The sequence below is a fragment of the Neoarius graeffei genome, chromosome 21, assembly GCF_027579695.1.
Source record: "Neoarius graeffei isolate fNeoGra1 chromosome 21, fNeoGra1.pri, whole genome shotgun sequence".
Classification (NCBI taxonomy): domain Eukaryota; kingdom Metazoa; phylum Chordata; class Actinopteri; order Siluriformes; family Ariidae; genus Neoarius; species Neoarius graeffei.
Window position 1 is genome coordinate 42,247,531 of NC_083589.1, and position 17,116 is coordinate 42,264,646.

Genomic DNA, 17,116 nt, shown 5'->3' on the forward strand with positions numbered 1-17,116 from the left:
GATATCCAATGTTTCCTCCAAAAATGTCCGCACAAACTTTTGCACGTCTCCTCCTTCGGCGCCCTCCACTACTTCAACTATACGGACATTATTACGGCGGCCGGCGTCTTCTAAGTATGTTATTTTCTCCTGAAGCTGGGCGAATTGTTTTGGTAGCTGTGTTCACCACGACACTCAGGCTTTGGCCTTGATCTTCAAGGGCCGAAATACAAGTCTCAGCTTCAGACACTCGAATTCCCAGTTTCTCCACAGCTGTTTGAACTGCATCCATCCCTGTTTTTAACCCGCTCATACTGGATGAGATGCCTTGTAGCAGCGTTTTAATGCTCGTTAGCTCAGCTGTGGTATCCATCTGTGGTGGGGTCTGGGTAGCTGCCATATGCTCTGTACCCTCCTGGGTCTGTCGAGTTACACTTCTCAAGCCGTACTGTGTAAGGGTTTTTTGGACTGGTTGCATATTAATATGAAGTTACAATCCTCCACACACTTATTTTCCATATTTAGGATATGTCAGTCATTATTAAACGAGGGGGTAGGTAAGTGGTTTCGCAGCGGATTCCCCTACGTGGTCATCTTAGGTGCTCGCTCCACCGGAAGTCCCATGACCCACCTTCTCTTGAGATTCAGTTCATAGACAGATGTCCTGATATTTTCCTTTAGAATTTGCTGGTATAATTCAGAATTCATTGTTCCATCAATGATGGCAAGCCGTCCTGGCCCAGATGCAGCAAAACAGGCCCAAACCATAATGCTACATGTTATTACATGATAAGCTACATGTTTCACAGATGGGATAAGGTTCTTATGTTGAAATGCAGTGTTTTCCTTTCTCCAAACATAACGTTTGTCATTTAAACTAAAAAGTTCTATTTTGGTCTCATCCGTCCACAAAACATTTTTCCAATAGCCTTCTGGCTTGTCCACGTGATCTTTAGCAAACTGCAGACAAGCAGCAATGTTCTTTTTGGAGAGCAGTGGCTTTCTCTTTGCAGCCCTGCCATGCACACCATTGTTGTTCAGTGTTCTCCTGATGGTGGACTCATGAACATTAACATTAGCCAATGTGAGAGAGGCCTTCAGTTGCTTAGAAGTTACCCTGGGGTCCTTTGTGACCTCGACGACTATTACACGCCTTGCTCTTGGAGTGATCTTTGTTGGTCGACCACTCCTGGGGAGGGTAACAATGGTCTTGAATTTCCCCCATTTGTACACAATCTGTCTGACTGTGGATTGGTGGAGTCCAAACTCTTTAGAAATGATTTTGTAACCTTTTCCAGCCTGATGAGCATCAACAACACTTTCTGAGATCCTCAGAAATCTCCTTTGTTCGTGCCATGATACACTTCCACAAACATGTGCTGTGAAGATCAGACTTTGATAGATCCCTGTTCTTTAAATAAAACAGGGTGCCCACTCACACCTGATTGTCATCCCATTGATTGAAAACACCTGACTCTAATTTCACTTTCAAATTAACTGCTAATCCTAGAGGTTAACATACTTTTGCCACTCACAGATATGTAATATTGGATCATTTTCCTCAATAAATAAATGACCAAGTATAATATTTTTGTCTCATTTGTTTAACTGCGTTCTCCTTTATCTACTTTTAGGATTTGTGTGAAAATCTGATGATGTTTTCAGTCATATTTATGCAGAAATATAGAAAATTCTAAAGGGTTCACAAACTTTCAGGCACCACTGTGTATGCTGTAACTCACTGATGAAGTTAGGAAGAGGTTAAAAGTCTACTGTAATTCTTTCCTTTCTGAAGCAGCTTGCATAGTATCTTCACATTCATCCTGTGATGAAAATGGATCATTACAGGTATGGATTACTTAAAGCCCACTATTTGTGGACAGTGAAACCGCATTATGAGTAATGTAGGCCAAAGACAAAAGTTCACTACAGTATAAATCTTGGACGCTATTGAAGAGCCCATTAATTCTAAAGATTAATCTGCAAGTTGTTCAGGATGGATTTTTTTTCTTTAAATGTTGATGTATCAAACCTTTTTATGTAGACACCTGTCTCATTGGAGGTAATTGTCTCTGATAATAGCATTAGTTAAAGGATACTCCTTGCCTCAGCCTTCTTGCTGTTGTCTACAGAATGAAGTTAAAATAAGCCCAGTCCTGAAATTAGGTTCCAATTAAGGAACTGGTGTATCTATAAGCAGGGGTGGGGACCAACAAACTTTGGCTTATTTTTATCTACTGTTTTAATTTACTCATATCACGGAGTTCATGTAAATTCTATTTTGGAAACCCAGACAGCTCAAGCTGTTTAAATTCTGGCAACTTACTACTACTGAGCATTAATCTGGAGCTTAAAATCTAGTAAATGTCGAATGAATAAATGTGATTTTATATAACTTTTATAAGTTTGTACATTCACATGCTCAGCATTTCCTTTTCACTGCAGCTTACCTTGTTTTTCCCCCCAAAAAATCTTCAAAATACGATATATTCATAATCTTCATTTTCAATCAGCTCCAGTTATGATCAATACTTTTGTCTTTTGTCCCCATCATAAATCCACTTATCAGTGACCCACTGATGAGGAATTTTTATGTTTCCTGGAAATGCGCTTCAGTTAGGGTCAACATGCTCAGAGCTGATTAACAATGATCATAGAAATTCTAGTCTAACCGATAACTTGGGATATGTTGTGTCGAGTTAAATCAATTCGGAGTTCAAATTAAAGTTTAGGGTTTGTTAAAGCCATGGCAAGACCAGGATTGCAAGTTGTGAGGGGAAGTTAACGAGAGCATGTTTGGCCTTTTCTCTTGGTAGATTAGAAGGGTTGCTTACATTTTAATGCTCTTTACATTACAAGGGCAGTCCATGTAGAAGATTATTATTATTATTATTATTATTATTATTAGTAATACATTTTAATAATTTATTTTCTTCCCTATTTAAATTTATGGTCATTTTAGAGCACACAAGTTCTGGCAGTGAATTGTAAAACACGGGCATTTTATCCCTCACAGGATTTTTTTTTTTTGGTGCATTTTTAGAGAGTTTATTTACAAACAGTTAAAACCTAAAGTACTGTCTATTTAGTGCATGGTAAGTGAGAATAATTACATTTAGTAAATTAGCCATTTAACTGGTGTTCAATTATCAGAGTGAAAATAGTGTAAAACTCGTGTAAATGAACATGGCTTTACAAATATGTCTGGTGTACCATGTTCAGACCTATTAAAAAAAAAAAAAAGTCCAGTTCTGTAATGGAGCCATGCTATATGAAAACCACAAGAGTTAATGCTAAATTGTTTACTTGATTTCTCCCCCCTCCCCCATTTTATTCACATGCAGCATGAGACCCAATCAGGTATAGTATAGCTGTGCATGATTTTATTGAATTTCTTTGCTTATAGCTGTGCATAAATAACAGGTTGAAAAAGTAATTTGTCTTTTTATTTTTTCCTGTTTAAAATAAAATTAGTGAAGAATTCAACACAATGGGGTGGTACTCCTGTCTCAAATTTGATTATTTTGTAATAACAGAATGTCCTACACCATTCTGGCAAAGCATGCCACACAGCATAACGGGACCATCAGTTTTCCTTTGTCACCCTTCTGTAGCATTTATCTTTTGATGCATGACTTGTTAGAATGTGCAATTCAAAGATCAAGGATGTGTGTAATAGAAAGACAACTCAGTGTTTTGGGTGGCATGTTTGTGCAGCGGGTGGAGTTGCTGCCTCACAGCTCCCGGGTCTCTGGTTTGATCTTAAGCTCAGGTTATCATCTCTGTGTACCGTTTCTGTCTTTGCCATTTCCTTGTCCGTGTGGGTTTCCTCTGGGTTCTCTGGTTTCCTCCCACCTCCCAAACACGTCACATGGATTGTGTGTGCCAAATCTCCCCTAGGTGTGAATGAGTTTGTGTGTGTGTGTGGTGCCTTGCAATAGGCTCGTCTCTCATTCTTACCTCTGTGTTCCTGAGATGGGTTCCAGATCCACATGACCCTGACTAGGATAAAGCTGGATATATAAATTTTTAAATTTCTGTTTATTTTATACATGATTTACATTTATTTGGACATCATTCAGTGTTCCATGTGTACATAATCTTTCTGTCGCATATATAAATACTAGAGCAGAAGACTTCATACTGTGAATAATTTACAGGAAACTCTGGTTTGTGCCACTGCACAGTGTTGAATTCAACCCCAAAGTGCTAATGCTGTTTGTGTCCAGATGTACTTGGAACAGGGTTAAATACACAGTGGGCATTTTTTTTTTTTTGCTTCGTGCTCGCTCATCTACATCCCTTATCTCCTGTGTATGACAACCTTTTTGTGTATCGTCTCTTCTGGACACAGCGCTATTTTTACCCCATTCCGCCTCCTCTCATGCGTCGTGTATGTGAACGCGCACCACAGCCCATGCGCGTGACCGCTCCCGAAACACCGTGTGCTCGAATCACCGCGCGGCCTCCTGTAGAAAACCAGCACTGGTTTTCCGTTTCCGGTGACTTTACCAACTCTGTAAATTCGGATGGATGTTCTTACTGATGGAGGATAGGGGATGATCGGGTGCTTGAGTGACCAGTGCAGCAGACTGACGGTACGAGCTGGAATGTTCCCAGATGGATTGATTAGCTCGCCATCTTCCATCCCCCAGCGGCTGTGAGAACAGAACAGATCTGATCTGATCATATGAGAAACAAAAGAGAGCCAAAGTGCGGAAAAGGGCGCGTACCAAACGTTGGATGTGTTTTTCCTTGGTGAACATTTTTCTCCTCTGCAAATGAAACAAGACAGGCTGGTCGCTTCTAAAAGGTCCAGGGTTTGTTTAAAACGGCAGCAGCAGAACTCAGCCAGTGGAGTCGGAGGCATCATCAGCAATGTGCTCAAGAAACGCAACGGCATTTCCCGCAGCGCCCCGCGCCTCCTCTGCACACTCGAGCCAGGTCCTACATCTCAGCCGGTCCACTAACATGCAGCAGCAGTAGTAGTAGTTAAAAGTTGCTTGCTTATTTATTTATTTACTTATTTATTTTAGTTTTGCACTGGCAAGCAAGTTTGGGTTTGTATCTCTCTTAGCCATATGAAGCTTTCCCCCACACAGTCGAATAAGTAAACTGACATTCCTCAGCAAATCTGCATGGTGCTTATCAAGCTTGAAATGATTTCTGCCAACTTTTGTAAGATGCTGAGTGTTGGTCCTAAATTTGCATTACTTCTATAGGCCGTACTTTACATCTTGGCTTCTAGTTAATGAAGCAAAAAAAAAAAGTATTCGATCTAGTTATAGGCACAAAATAAAACCTTAACGTTTCGTCAGGAATAATACACAAAGGGGCTTGCTGTTATTGGGGGGAAAATCAACAGCAGGATGCTACAGTGCCCTGTTATCACCCTGAACTTGATAATTTTTGTTCCAAAGTGTTTTATTCCTCTTGCATCACATCAATTTGCCAACAATTGGCATTTTTTAAATTTTATTAATAAACGATACGTCTTAGTACTTTTTAAGCGGTTTTTTTTTGGCATAAAGTTGTGGAATATCTGCAAGACAAGTTACTTCCTGTTACTTAGACTGGTTGCACAGCTTTAAACAGTTGTTCCCCTCATCAGCCTCCTTTAGTTTTTCTCTTTCTTTGTTAAAAATAATGACAGAAGAATCCTCAACTTGTCATGTTGGTGAGAAACCGGCAGACAAACACTCTTCAGCCTTGAAGACTTTCAGTGGCACAAAACTCGATTACAAATTGCTGATACCCGAGACTTTATTAAATAAACGTCTCCATACAGAGAGCCTCACTACATCGACCATTATAGACCTGCCTACACTTTCTTTGCTAGACAACACGCTTTAAATTATTATTATTATTATTATTATTATTATTAAAATATGTTTAAGCTGTTGCTATAGGATTGATAACTTAGTAAAGCTAGGCATTAATAGCCTATAGGCTAAATCGTCATTTAGATTTAGGATACAGCCGGTACTACTGTCAGAGCTGCTGTTTTAGAAAATTAATCATCTTCTGACCAATCAGATTTGAGAATTTGACAGCGCTGTGGTATATGTAACCATAATACACATTTTGGAAAGGTCCATGTGTTTATAAATAAACTTGTGGTGTTGAAATGTTCTAGATTAGGTTCATCACTTGTCTTTGGAAAGCAGGACGAGTTGGTCTTGTATTAATGCTATAACAGTCATGCTGTATTTATACTTTTATACTGGCTTGCGTTATATTTTAAGTGAAACGAATAGCCTATTGTTTGGCATCCAAACCTACAGCATGTTTTTATATGTCCACATTTTTCTAGTGTTTAATGTGTAGCAGATTTCTTTCCAGCGGGGGAAGTAGGAGTGTTCAGAGATGATAATCGTGTCGGCTAATGCTAATCCTTCAGTAACTAGGACTGGGACACAGAGGTGGCCGAAATGTAAATAAATAGTCGCTATTTGGTGGTGATTATCTTTAGTAGGAGACCATGACGGAGACAAGAGAAGGTTTGTGTTACAAATGGAAGCCTTTTAAAAGAGAGAAGTGTCTTGTCATTAAGGGCATTGAGGTATTGTTGTGTTGTTGTTTTTCTTCTTCTTTGCTTTTGAAAGATTTAGCAGCGGTTGATAACGGCCGTTCATTATTAGGTAGGCTATATTAAACCCTTCAATGCAGGTAAAAAAAAAAGTATGTAACCTAAAATATTACGTTATATGAATCTTAAATCTGGTGCTAATTTTATACCTAAATGAAGAGGCGGATTAAAATTTCAGCACCACAGCGAACTGGACAGCAGCCATTAGCGTAACGCCACTTCCGGATTTCCTCCGAGCTTTAGCGTTATATTGTAGTGTCTTTCGTCACAAAAGCTGCGATTGCTACTAAAGTGGGCCTAATTGTTGCATATTATTACTTGTATGTAGTTTTGTTACGTGTCTGTCTGATCGTGATTATATTTACGTAGTGATTTGTTGACTGAAACGGACATTACCACAACTCCATTCATCTTTTGTCCACTTTCCAAAGCTCTCTACCAGGCGTCTCGATTTGACTTCTGCATGATTACATTCGTGAAAAGAAAGTGCAGTTTTAAATAAAATGTAGCCTAAACAAACTGTGACATCAAAAATCCCATCAGACTTCTGAAAATGTAATAGAAGAACCGTGGCAGGTTCTGCAAGATGCTCAGCTAATGTCCTTCTAACACATCGTACCTGAAACTACTGTTTTTATGAAAAATGTTACTCCATTAAAAACACTACATTATAATAAGCAGTCAACAGACAGTATTTGGTGTGATGACCCTTTTTTTTAAAGCAAAAAGTATTATCAGGCACAATTAGTGCACTTTTATGAGGAAATGAGCTGTAGGTTTTACTGAGCATCTTGCAGAAGCAGCCACAGTTCTTCTGGACACTTTGTTACACTTGCTTCTTATTCTTGCAGCAAAACCCAGCCGACTTCACTTTTTTGTGTGTGACTGGAAAGCGTCTCTTACATAATATGCTGCTTTCTTTAAGATGTAATTCATTTAACTAATATTTGGAAATCTTTATATAAAAAATGAATGCATATTTATTAACAGTATTTGAACATGCTTCAGAGGATGGGATCTGACCTTTTGTGCAGGGGTTTACTTAGTCAATCTGTCAAATTTTCTAAATGATTCCTCTTGGAATATGGTGCACAGATATTTTTGTGGAGTTTCTTTTAGTGTTTTAAAATGTTGTGGGTTTTTTTTCGATATAGAGTGTGTGATGCAATGCAGCTGTGAGATTTTGTTGACAAGAATACCTAGAATTTGTTCAAATATTTGCTTTTTTGCTTTAGCTCTAGAAAACTGCTAAGGGGAAAAGTGTACCAATCAGTGGGATCAAATTGAAAATATTGTGCATGTGTATACTACTGTTTGGAAACTCGGCTACAGTCACTTCACTTAAGACAACTTCCATGTTCTGTTGTGGTTGTTCCTTTACTCTATCCCCCCCACACTCTGTTTAGTATACATTCAAAATAACTCTGGTAATTCTTATTCTCTGCAGGAGTGGATACCAGATTGAAGTTTACTCTAGAGCCATCTCTTGGCAAGAATGGCTTTCAGCAGGTGAGTAAGTTCAGTCTTTGCTGTACATCTAGGTGTTTTTTTTTTTTTTTTTTTTAATTTAATTTTATTTTTTTCCTGTCCATGTATATTTTGATTTGAAAGAGACTTGAGTTTTTTTTTTTTTTTTAATATTCTCAAGATATTTTGCCTATTATTTGAGATTTAGTGTTCAGTATTTTGTGTTTGGTAGTGGTATGATGCCCTCAAGGCAGTGGCTCGGCTTCCAACTGGAATTCCCAAAGAGTGGAGGAAGAGGGTATGTCTGCATCTCTTGAACTTTGCATGTGCAGTGCAGTTTGTAAGTAAATTGGACAAATTTTTGTTCTTATGGCCTCAGTTTGTCGTGTTTGAGATCAGCTCTATTTTGGAGAAGTTAACAATTTTGTATTGATGCATTAACCAAAAATGTACTCTGAAATGTATCTGTTTCCTCAAAACTTGCATATAATGGATACGTTTATAGTCTAGCGTTAAAAAAAAAACTTTATGCAAAGCATACATTTTTTTTCTTTGATATTCATATTTTTCTACATTAAGCTCTACATTTGTATCTGTATACTTTTTTTCAAAGGAAAGAAAAATGTGAATTTGTGCATTAATAACTCAGCCAGTGTAGCTGGAAATAAACACAATAGTTCATTAGTTTTGGTCCTGAGATGCATGCATTCTTATAAAAACATCTGTTGGTTTGTCCCTCTCTTGGGAGACTTTAAAGATGCGATATAGAACCTGACAATGAATGAGTTTCTTTTATATAAAAGGTTCCAAGGACAAATTCTTTAAAAAGCTAGAACCTTTAAACATGTTAAGAACCCTTGAAAAGCCCTTTCATTTTTTTACTACATTGCTCTGCAGTTGAATAAAAATAAATAAATAACTGATTTTTTGAGAATAGCCACTCGTGTCTCCCTGAAACCTTTGTTATAGTGTAATCAAAGTAATTTTGAATTTGCTTTATATCGTCATGTTGTAGTTGCCAGAAAATGGCATAGGCCATCATATCTAACTCATGTCGGTGAGTTTTCAGTAAACTCCATGTTGTGGATAAAGCGTAGGCTGAAAAACAGGGGAATTCCTGGTAGGCATTGCAAGCCTGTTAAAATCAACAGAGAAGACACTTGCAGTGAGTCACACATTTCATTGCTATTCAGGGTATAATAACTATAAAAAAAAAAGTTTTAGTCATTAATATGTTCATCCAATGGTGATTCTTAAAAGTATATAAAAGGAGAGCTATGCATAAGCCTGAGATTCCTATGCAGTTCACCCTCCGAGCTGGTATTCCTCACTTTAAAGGAACAGTCCACCGTACTTCCATAATGAAATATGCTCTTATCTGAATTGAGACGAGCTGCTCCGTACCTCTCCGAGCTTTGCGCGACCTCCCAGTCAGTCAGACGCGCTGTCACTCCTGTTAGCAATGTAGCTAGGCTCAGTATGGCCAATGGTATTTTTTGAGGCTGTAGTTAGGTGCGACCAAACTCTTCCGCGTTTTTCCTGTTTACATAGGTTTATATGACCAGTGATACGAAACAAGTTCAGTTACACAAATTGAAACGTAGCGATTTTCTATGCTATGGAAAGTCCGCACTATAATGACAGGCGTACTAACACCTTCTGCGCGCTTCGGCAGCGCATTGATACGGAGCTCAGATATCAATGCGCTGTCGAAGCGCGCAGAAGGTGTTAGTACGCCTGTCATTATAGTGAGGACTTTCCATAGCATAGAAAATCACTACGTTTCAATTTGTGTAACTGAACTTGTTTCGTATCACTGGTCATATAAACCTATGTAAACAGGAAAAACGCGGAAGAGTTTGGTCGCATCTAACTACAGCCCCAAAAAATACCATTGGCCATACTGAGCCTAGCTACATTGCTAACAGGAGTGACAGCGCGTCTGACTGCGTCTGACTGACTGGGAGGTCGCGCAAAGCTCGGAGAGGTACAGAGCAGCTCGTCTCAATTCAGATAAGAGCATATTTCATTATGGAAGTACGGTGGACTGTTCCTTTAACGTGTAGTCCTTTTCAGTAGAGAGCCAGGCCACCAGTAATGTTCACACTTAAATTACCTACAGACTGCACTGTATGTGAGAAACCCATTTTATTTAATCACAGTAATACTTTTTCATCGATGTAAATATCTTATTCATGTTTTTGTTTTCTCTGTTAAGGTGTGGTTAACTTTAGCTGATCAGTACCTCCATAGCATCTCTATAGACTGGGAGAAGACCATGAGATTCACGTTCAATGACCGCAGCAATCCAGATGATGACTCTCTGGGGATCCAGATAGTGAAAGTATATCTATCTATCTATCTGTCTGTCTGTCTGTCTGTCTGTCTGTCTGTACGTACGTACGTACGTACGTACGATGAGTCAATGTTCCAGTTGTAAGAATTGCTATGGTTTATGACTGTTACTGTTTGTTGAGATGGCCTGACCCTGCATTTGAAAGGCAATCCTCCAGCTCTCATACTTTGTGTATGATCTTATTTGCAAGAGGAAATGTTTTAAAAGCATATCAGTGACATGACTCATTTGTGAAGACTTTCATTTCTACTTTTCAGAGTGCAGTTAATATGAGACAATGGTAACTGTCTGACATTGAGATAGATAGATAGATAGACAGACACACACACAGAGCTAAAAGCAGTGAGCTGATGTTCTTTGCCAGAGATATTTAATGGTAGGAAGTTTAATCTCTCTGACTAAAATGTCAGATGGCCCAGCAGGATGTTTGCTCTGTGTAGCGCGTCAGCTCTAAGTGCATAATGGAACAAAGACGCCATTTGGGCTCTCCTCCTCACCTCTGCCGGCAAAGGCTCAATGAATCATCATATGCTTGTAGTCCATAATCGTACAAAGTCCATACTCATTCTCTCTCTGCCGTATTTTCTCTTGGTGTTTATTTTCTTGCCCCTCTTGAATATACTGCTGTATTTTTTTTTTTAAATTATATTTTCCACTATTGCATGTGATGTAAAGATGCCCATGTATCTTCACAACTACACTGCATGTGTAAAATATTCCCATGTGCTCAGTGATGCGTTAATTATTGTGTGTTTACATTGTCTCTTGTAGGATCTGCACAGAACAGGCTGCAGTTCTTACTGTGGCCAGGAGGCCGAGCAGGACCGTGTGGTACTGAAGCGGGTTCTACTGGCTTATGCCCGCTGGAACAAGACTGTAGGTTACTGCCAGGGCTTCAATGTCCTGGCTGCCCTTATCCTTGAGGTCACAGAGGGGAACGAAGGCGATGCATTAAAGGTTAAACTTTACGTCTCTCGCCTTTGTATGAGTGAGTTGGTGCGAGTAGTGCTCATCAATTAATTAAGGCCTTATTATGAAATCAACTAATTGATTGATTAATTAAAAAAAATACTTGAAATTCACAAATGGATGTTAGTTGGCCTGAAACAGTAGAAAGTTTAGTGCTTAATTTACATCAAAATGTGAATTCATAATATGGCCATGCGGTTGCTTTGTATCTTCAAAGCATGAAGCACATGGAGTTTGTTGACTGCAGTAACAGTGATGATCACAAGATATGTGCAATGAACAAAGGGAAGAGGTAGATTTTTAAAGTGAAAAATAAATCCTTAAGTGATTTATACAGTATCGGTGATTTTTTGTAGTATATACCGTACCAAAGTTTGTACACCCCAACTCATTCATAGGGTTTTCTGTATTTTGACCATTTTCTACACTGTAGAACAATACTGAAGACATCAAGACTGTGAACCAACATGTGGAATTACGTAATAACAGTGTTTAAAAAAACAAAACATTTTTCATATATTTTAGATTCTTCAAAGTGGCCACCATTTTTAGTCTTTTTTTTTTTCTTTCCTTTCCCTCCTTTTTAACCCCCTTTGCTTAGGAGCTATAGGAATGAAAGACAGGGCAAGAAATAAAGGGATGTAAAAATTAGAACAACAGAGATGATAGAAATAAAAGAGCAATGACAAAAAAGATAAAAGGCAGGAAAGATATCTTGTATTCAGTCAGTCCACTACTGTCTTTTGTTTTGTTCTATTGTACAGCCCTTGTGTTGGTATATTTAAAAAAAAAAAAAGTGATCACACCCAAACTCCCCAAAAGTAATTGTGCCAGTACTTGTTAATTTTTGGTAAAATATTGAATGCACACATGGTCAGATAATGTTAGTAGAAATTGGAACACGGAGAGTTGGGCGAGTGGTCAGTTTAAAAGATACGCCAATATTTGTGCGGGGAAAGTTCTTCTTATTCAAGGTCATCTTATGCGTGTGCACGGTCCATCCTTCTCCCACAACTCGTGCGTAATGGTCGGAGTATTGTATTAGTCTGTGGTTACATCGAAGGTGGGCAGTTACAGTCTTAACCCCTCACTATTCATACATAACTCATTTCTGAATACAGCCCTGTGATTATCACTTAGTGAAGCAATATATATGTCTGCCTGCCTGCCCCACGAATCCCAGATTTATTTATTTATTTATTTATTTATTATATTTGAGGTACTCTTGCTTTTATTTAACTTATTCAGTCAGCTGTCTAGTTATTGCAAAGCACACACATTGCCCTGAATCTGACTGGATTATTGTGATATTCGTTCTGTGCTCTTTCAGGTGATGATTTATTTAATTGATAAGGTGCTTCCTGAGAGCTACTTTGCCAACAACCTGCGTGCTCTGTCTGTGGACATGGCTGTATTCAGGGATCTGCTCAGGCTTAAACTTCCAGAGCTCTCTCAACACCTTCACCACTTACAGAAAGTAGCCAATCGGACAGGAGGAGGTGAGGAACACCAGCAAGCTCCTTCTACTTATTGTAGTATTATTATTTTAGCAAAGAAGAAAAAGTGGTGCCATGAGAGAATAAATAATTTGAGCAAGCTATGAAAACAGTTGCTTATCAGAACAAGTGTGTTTTATAATAAGGAAATGGCATTGAGAAACAACTGCACAGAAACCTTCAGTGTGAACTGTTTACCTTCATTTTACTGAATTTACTTTTTTTTTTATAAAGTTCATTTCCAAAGTAAAACACACTGGGTAAATGACCAAGTGAGGTTTTTTTTTTTTTTTTCCCCTAGCTGACTTCTTTTTGATGTATGCTGTGTTGTTGCAGGAAGCTACGAGCCTCCACTCACCAACGTGTTCACCATGCAGTGGTTTCTCACCATGTTTGCCACCTGCCTGCCTCACCACACTGTGCTGAAGATCTGGGACTCTGTTTTTTTTGAGGGATCAGAAGTGCTGCTGCGTGTTGCCTTAGCCATTTGGGCCAAACTGTCAGAGTGAGTTAGTCAGAGGAGTTTTTATTCCCTTCAAATACCCAACTCCTGGATGCAAAAATTTGACTATAAACAGTGATGAATGGTCAGATTCTTAGTGTCGACTTGTACTCTGTAGGGGATCATAAGTCTTTTCTTTCTCACAATGTGATCTCTCTTTCTCAGGAGGATTGAAGAGTGTCAGACTGCAGATGAGTTCTACAGCACTATGGGCTGTCTGACTCAAGAGATGCTGGAGGACAACTTGATTGATTCCAATGAACTCATGCAGGTGAGAGTGACACTAAGGCCAAGTTTACATTAGACCGTATCTGTCTCGTTTTCTTCGCGGATGCACTGTCCGTTTACATTAAACCGCCTGGAAACGCCGGGAAACGGGAATCCGCCAGCGTCCATGTATTCAATCTAGATCATGTCTTGTCCGGTGCTGTGTAAACATTGAGAATACGCGGATACGCTGTGCTGAGCTCTAGCTGGCATCGTCATTGGACAACGTCACTGTGACATCCACCTTCCTGATTCGCTGGCGTTGGTCATGTGACGCGACTGCTGAAAAACGGCGCGGACTTCCGCCTTGTATCACCTTTCATTAAAGAGTATAAAAGTATGAAAATACTGCAAATACTGATGCAAATACTGCCCATTGTGTAGTTATGATTGTCTTTAGGCTTGCCATCCTTCCACTTGCAAGTGGTAAGTGATATGCGCTGGGATCACACACACACAGCGGCTCAGTCCCGAATCGTGGCTCGCAGTTCACTCGCGCGCTCTGTGAGCTGCGCAGGGCCGGAGTGCGCACCCTCCAGAGGGCACTCGCTGTTCAGGGCAGAGTGATTTGGAGCGCAGGATGCCTGCGGAGCCGAGCGTATCTGTGTATTGGTGTTGCTGTGTGCACGCGAATCGTGTATTGGCGTTGCTGCGTGCACACTAATCGTTTTAAAAACGTTAATCTGATGATCCGCTGATGCGGTCTAATGTAAACCCCACCTAAGACCAGAGCTCAGTTACACTTACATTTGCATTGCAAGTACTTGTAAATTAGCAAGAAAACACGTACATTACACATACAATTCACAAACCTGTACTTGAAAACAATTATGAATAGGAGTGTGACTTGTGACATTGGCTTGCAGTAACACGTGTTTCTGGACTGACATTGTGTTATATAACATACAGTTTTGGGAAATGAACTCGATAAAATGCCACACAAACAGGATTGTGTACAATGTTATAGCTAAAAACTATAACAAAAGGTCTATATAGAGGTGGGTTTTTTTTTTAAAAACGTTTACATGCTGTGTGAAGAGAGTGAGCTCCATTTCTCTAGAGAATTTTTTTTTTTTTTACAAATTTGAGATAAATGACCTGCCATAGTTAAAAATTAAAATGAAATTAAAATGAATCAAGCCCTGAGGGGTAGGAATATTCCACCCATTCATTCATTGCCCGTATCCAAGTGATCTCATCATTAATAGGATGGGATAATAGGATGCTAAATTATTACTTTGCACCCTCTATTCTTTTTATTGCCATCAGGTGAGCTCAGGCTTATTTTGGTAGAGCTGAGATCACCTTTCCTACCATGCATTTTTTTAGCACTTTGGCTAAGCATCTGAACTGGAGAGTTGGCTTAGTGGTTAGCGTGTCTGTCTCTCGATCGGGAGATCGCGAGTTTTACTCACGGTCGGGTCATACCAAAGACCATCATAAAAATGGTACCTACTGCCGTCTGGCAAGGCACACGCTGCAGTACAGATGTGAGTGGGGAGTCAAACTCTTGTGGTTACCAGAGGACCAGCCCCCCACTGTAACCCTAGCTATGTGATAGGCGAGAGGCTGAGGGCTACAGAAACGGAGATTGACGCTGCCTAATGCGCCATATGGTGCAAAAAGGACTTTAGACTAAGCATCTGCCAAACTGTTACATGCAAGTCAGGAAAATGTTTGTGATTACAGTCTTTTGTAAGAATGTTTTGTTAACCATGTGGAAGAGAAACAGCTGGTCACAGCTCAGCTGGTGTGTGTGTGTGTGTGTGTGTGTGTTTTAAATTATTATTTTGTTCTTCCTCGAACAGACAGTATACGCCATGTCCACCTTCCCTTTTCCCCAGCTGGCTGAGCTGAGGGAGAAGTACACTTACAATATCACTCCATTCCCTGCTCCAGTCAAGGCCAATGGCAGGTGTGTAACCCGAGAAAGCCTGCTTAGATTACACCATATTGCTCTGTAAATGAGTTAGTGTTCTCAGTAAGAGGATTTTATTTTGTTCTATGATGGTGAGTATATACTGTACATCCTACAGACTATAGATAAAAGTTCAAATTCTATTATTATGCATATACTGTAGATCCATGTTTATATTGGAGGTAAGAGAGACACCCAGCAAGACCAAACTGAAAAATGACATCTATAATATCGTTCTGCGTTTAGTGTGTGTTGGTTTTTTTTGTTTTGTTTTTTGTTTTTTTACAATAAATTCCTGTCATACTGAATAAATGTTATACTGAGGTTATAATTTTCTTAATTGTAGCCAAGGGCTCCATGGATGGGAGAGTGATGATGATGGAGACATGGATGATGAGGATTCTATAGTCACTGCTCTGGGATGCCTGGGACCATTAGGAGGGCTTCTGGCCCCTGAGATCCAGAGATACCAAAAACACTTAAAAGGTAAAACCGCAACATTAATGCTTGTCCCTCTTTATTAGAGTTGGATCAGTTTGTGTTCTCTTCCAGTCCACTACACTTGGCATTTTACTCTTCCCTGCTTCATCCATCCCTCGCACCATTCCTGCAGAACTGCATATAGTACAAATGATGTGCACTAATTCAGTACTTAATACTGAACTGATATGGATTGTATTTGACAACAGGAGTCTTTTTAATGCTTCAGCTATATAAGCTGTGACTTTATTTAAACACAATGCTGCAAGAATAATTTTCTTTTTAATGCAAAGTTATTGTAAGCTTAAACTGAATCATTGTTTCCCATTTTAATTGCATCATTAGCCGAACAAAACCAATGACCAGTTGGGTAGCCTCACAGCTTTTGTAATTATTAAAAGTGAAAATAAGCTTTATATTGGATCAGTATTAGGCGTCTGTTAATACTCAGAGCTCTGATGTCAAGTCAAAGTCCCTCTTACGCCAGAATCTGGTCTTCCCAGGCAGTCTCCTGTCGCAGTACTAACCAACTCTTTAAGGCGTATGGGTGTGGCGCCGGTCTCCGTTTCGATAGTCCTCGGCCTTTCGCCTATACAGCTAGGGTTACAGTGGGGGACTAGTCCGCTGGTAACTGTGAGAGTTTGACTTCCCCACTCACATCTGTATTGCAGTGTGCCTTGCCAGATGGTAGTAGGTACCATTTTTATGATGGTCTTTGGTATAACCCGACCGCGAGTAGAACTTGTGATCTCCCGGTCAAGAGGCGGACACGCTAACCACTAGGCCAACTCGCAGTCGTCTTATATCATGGTCATATCAAAAAATAAAAATGAGGCTGTTGAGTTTTATAGGCGTTATGAAACCAAAATTACATTCTTTAAGGTGGGAATAAAAATGGGCGACCATCATGCATTAAACCTCATGGTGTTATGTGGAGGCTTCTGTGTTTAGGCTTATTAAGTACAGCATATATAGAATTATTTAATTAATAGTTGCTCGGGGTTGATAAAAAGCAGGCCCTAAAGACGATGATGGTCATGCGGTTGTTGGAGATCAGGTTTCCCTGCTCCAAGCAGCTGTGCCCCAAGGCCAA

At 39.5% G+C, this 17,116-nt stretch overlaps 1 protein-coding gene across 4 annotated transcripts in view; it reads left to right on the forward strand.

Moving 5' to 3' along the window:
* Nucleotides 1-17,116, forward strand: part of tbc1d30 (TBC1 domain family, member 30) — a 41,629-nt gene that overhangs the window by 21,463 nt on the left and 3,050 nt on the right. For 2 of the 4 annotated variants that reach the window (XM_060903150.1, XM_060903151.1), the window contains exons 1-10: nucleotides 4,761-4,923; nucleotides 8,016-8,077; nucleotides 8,268-8,333; nucleotides 10,254-10,379; nucleotides 11,163-11,348; nucleotides 12,691-12,859; nucleotides 13,193-13,361; nucleotides 13,524-13,629; nucleotides 15,434-15,540; nucleotides 15,890-16,029. In XM_060903150.1, coding sequence (XP_060759133.1) covers nucleotides 4,761-4,923; nucleotides 8,016-8,077; nucleotides 8,268-8,333; nucleotides 10,254-10,379; nucleotides 11,163-11,348; nucleotides 12,691-12,859; nucleotides 13,193-13,361; nucleotides 13,524-13,629; nucleotides 15,434-15,540; nucleotides 15,890-16,029 — 1,294 coding nt within the window. Of the gene's footprint in view, nucleotides 1-4,760; nucleotides 4,924-8,015; nucleotides 8,078-8,267; nucleotides 8,334-10,253; nucleotides 10,380-11,162; nucleotides 11,349-12,690; nucleotides 12,860-13,192; nucleotides 13,362-13,523; nucleotides 13,630-15,433; nucleotides 15,541-15,889; nucleotides 16,030-17,116 lie in introns of those variants that run through there. The other 2 variants (XM_060903148.1, XM_060903149.1) reach the window with 1 other exon arrangement.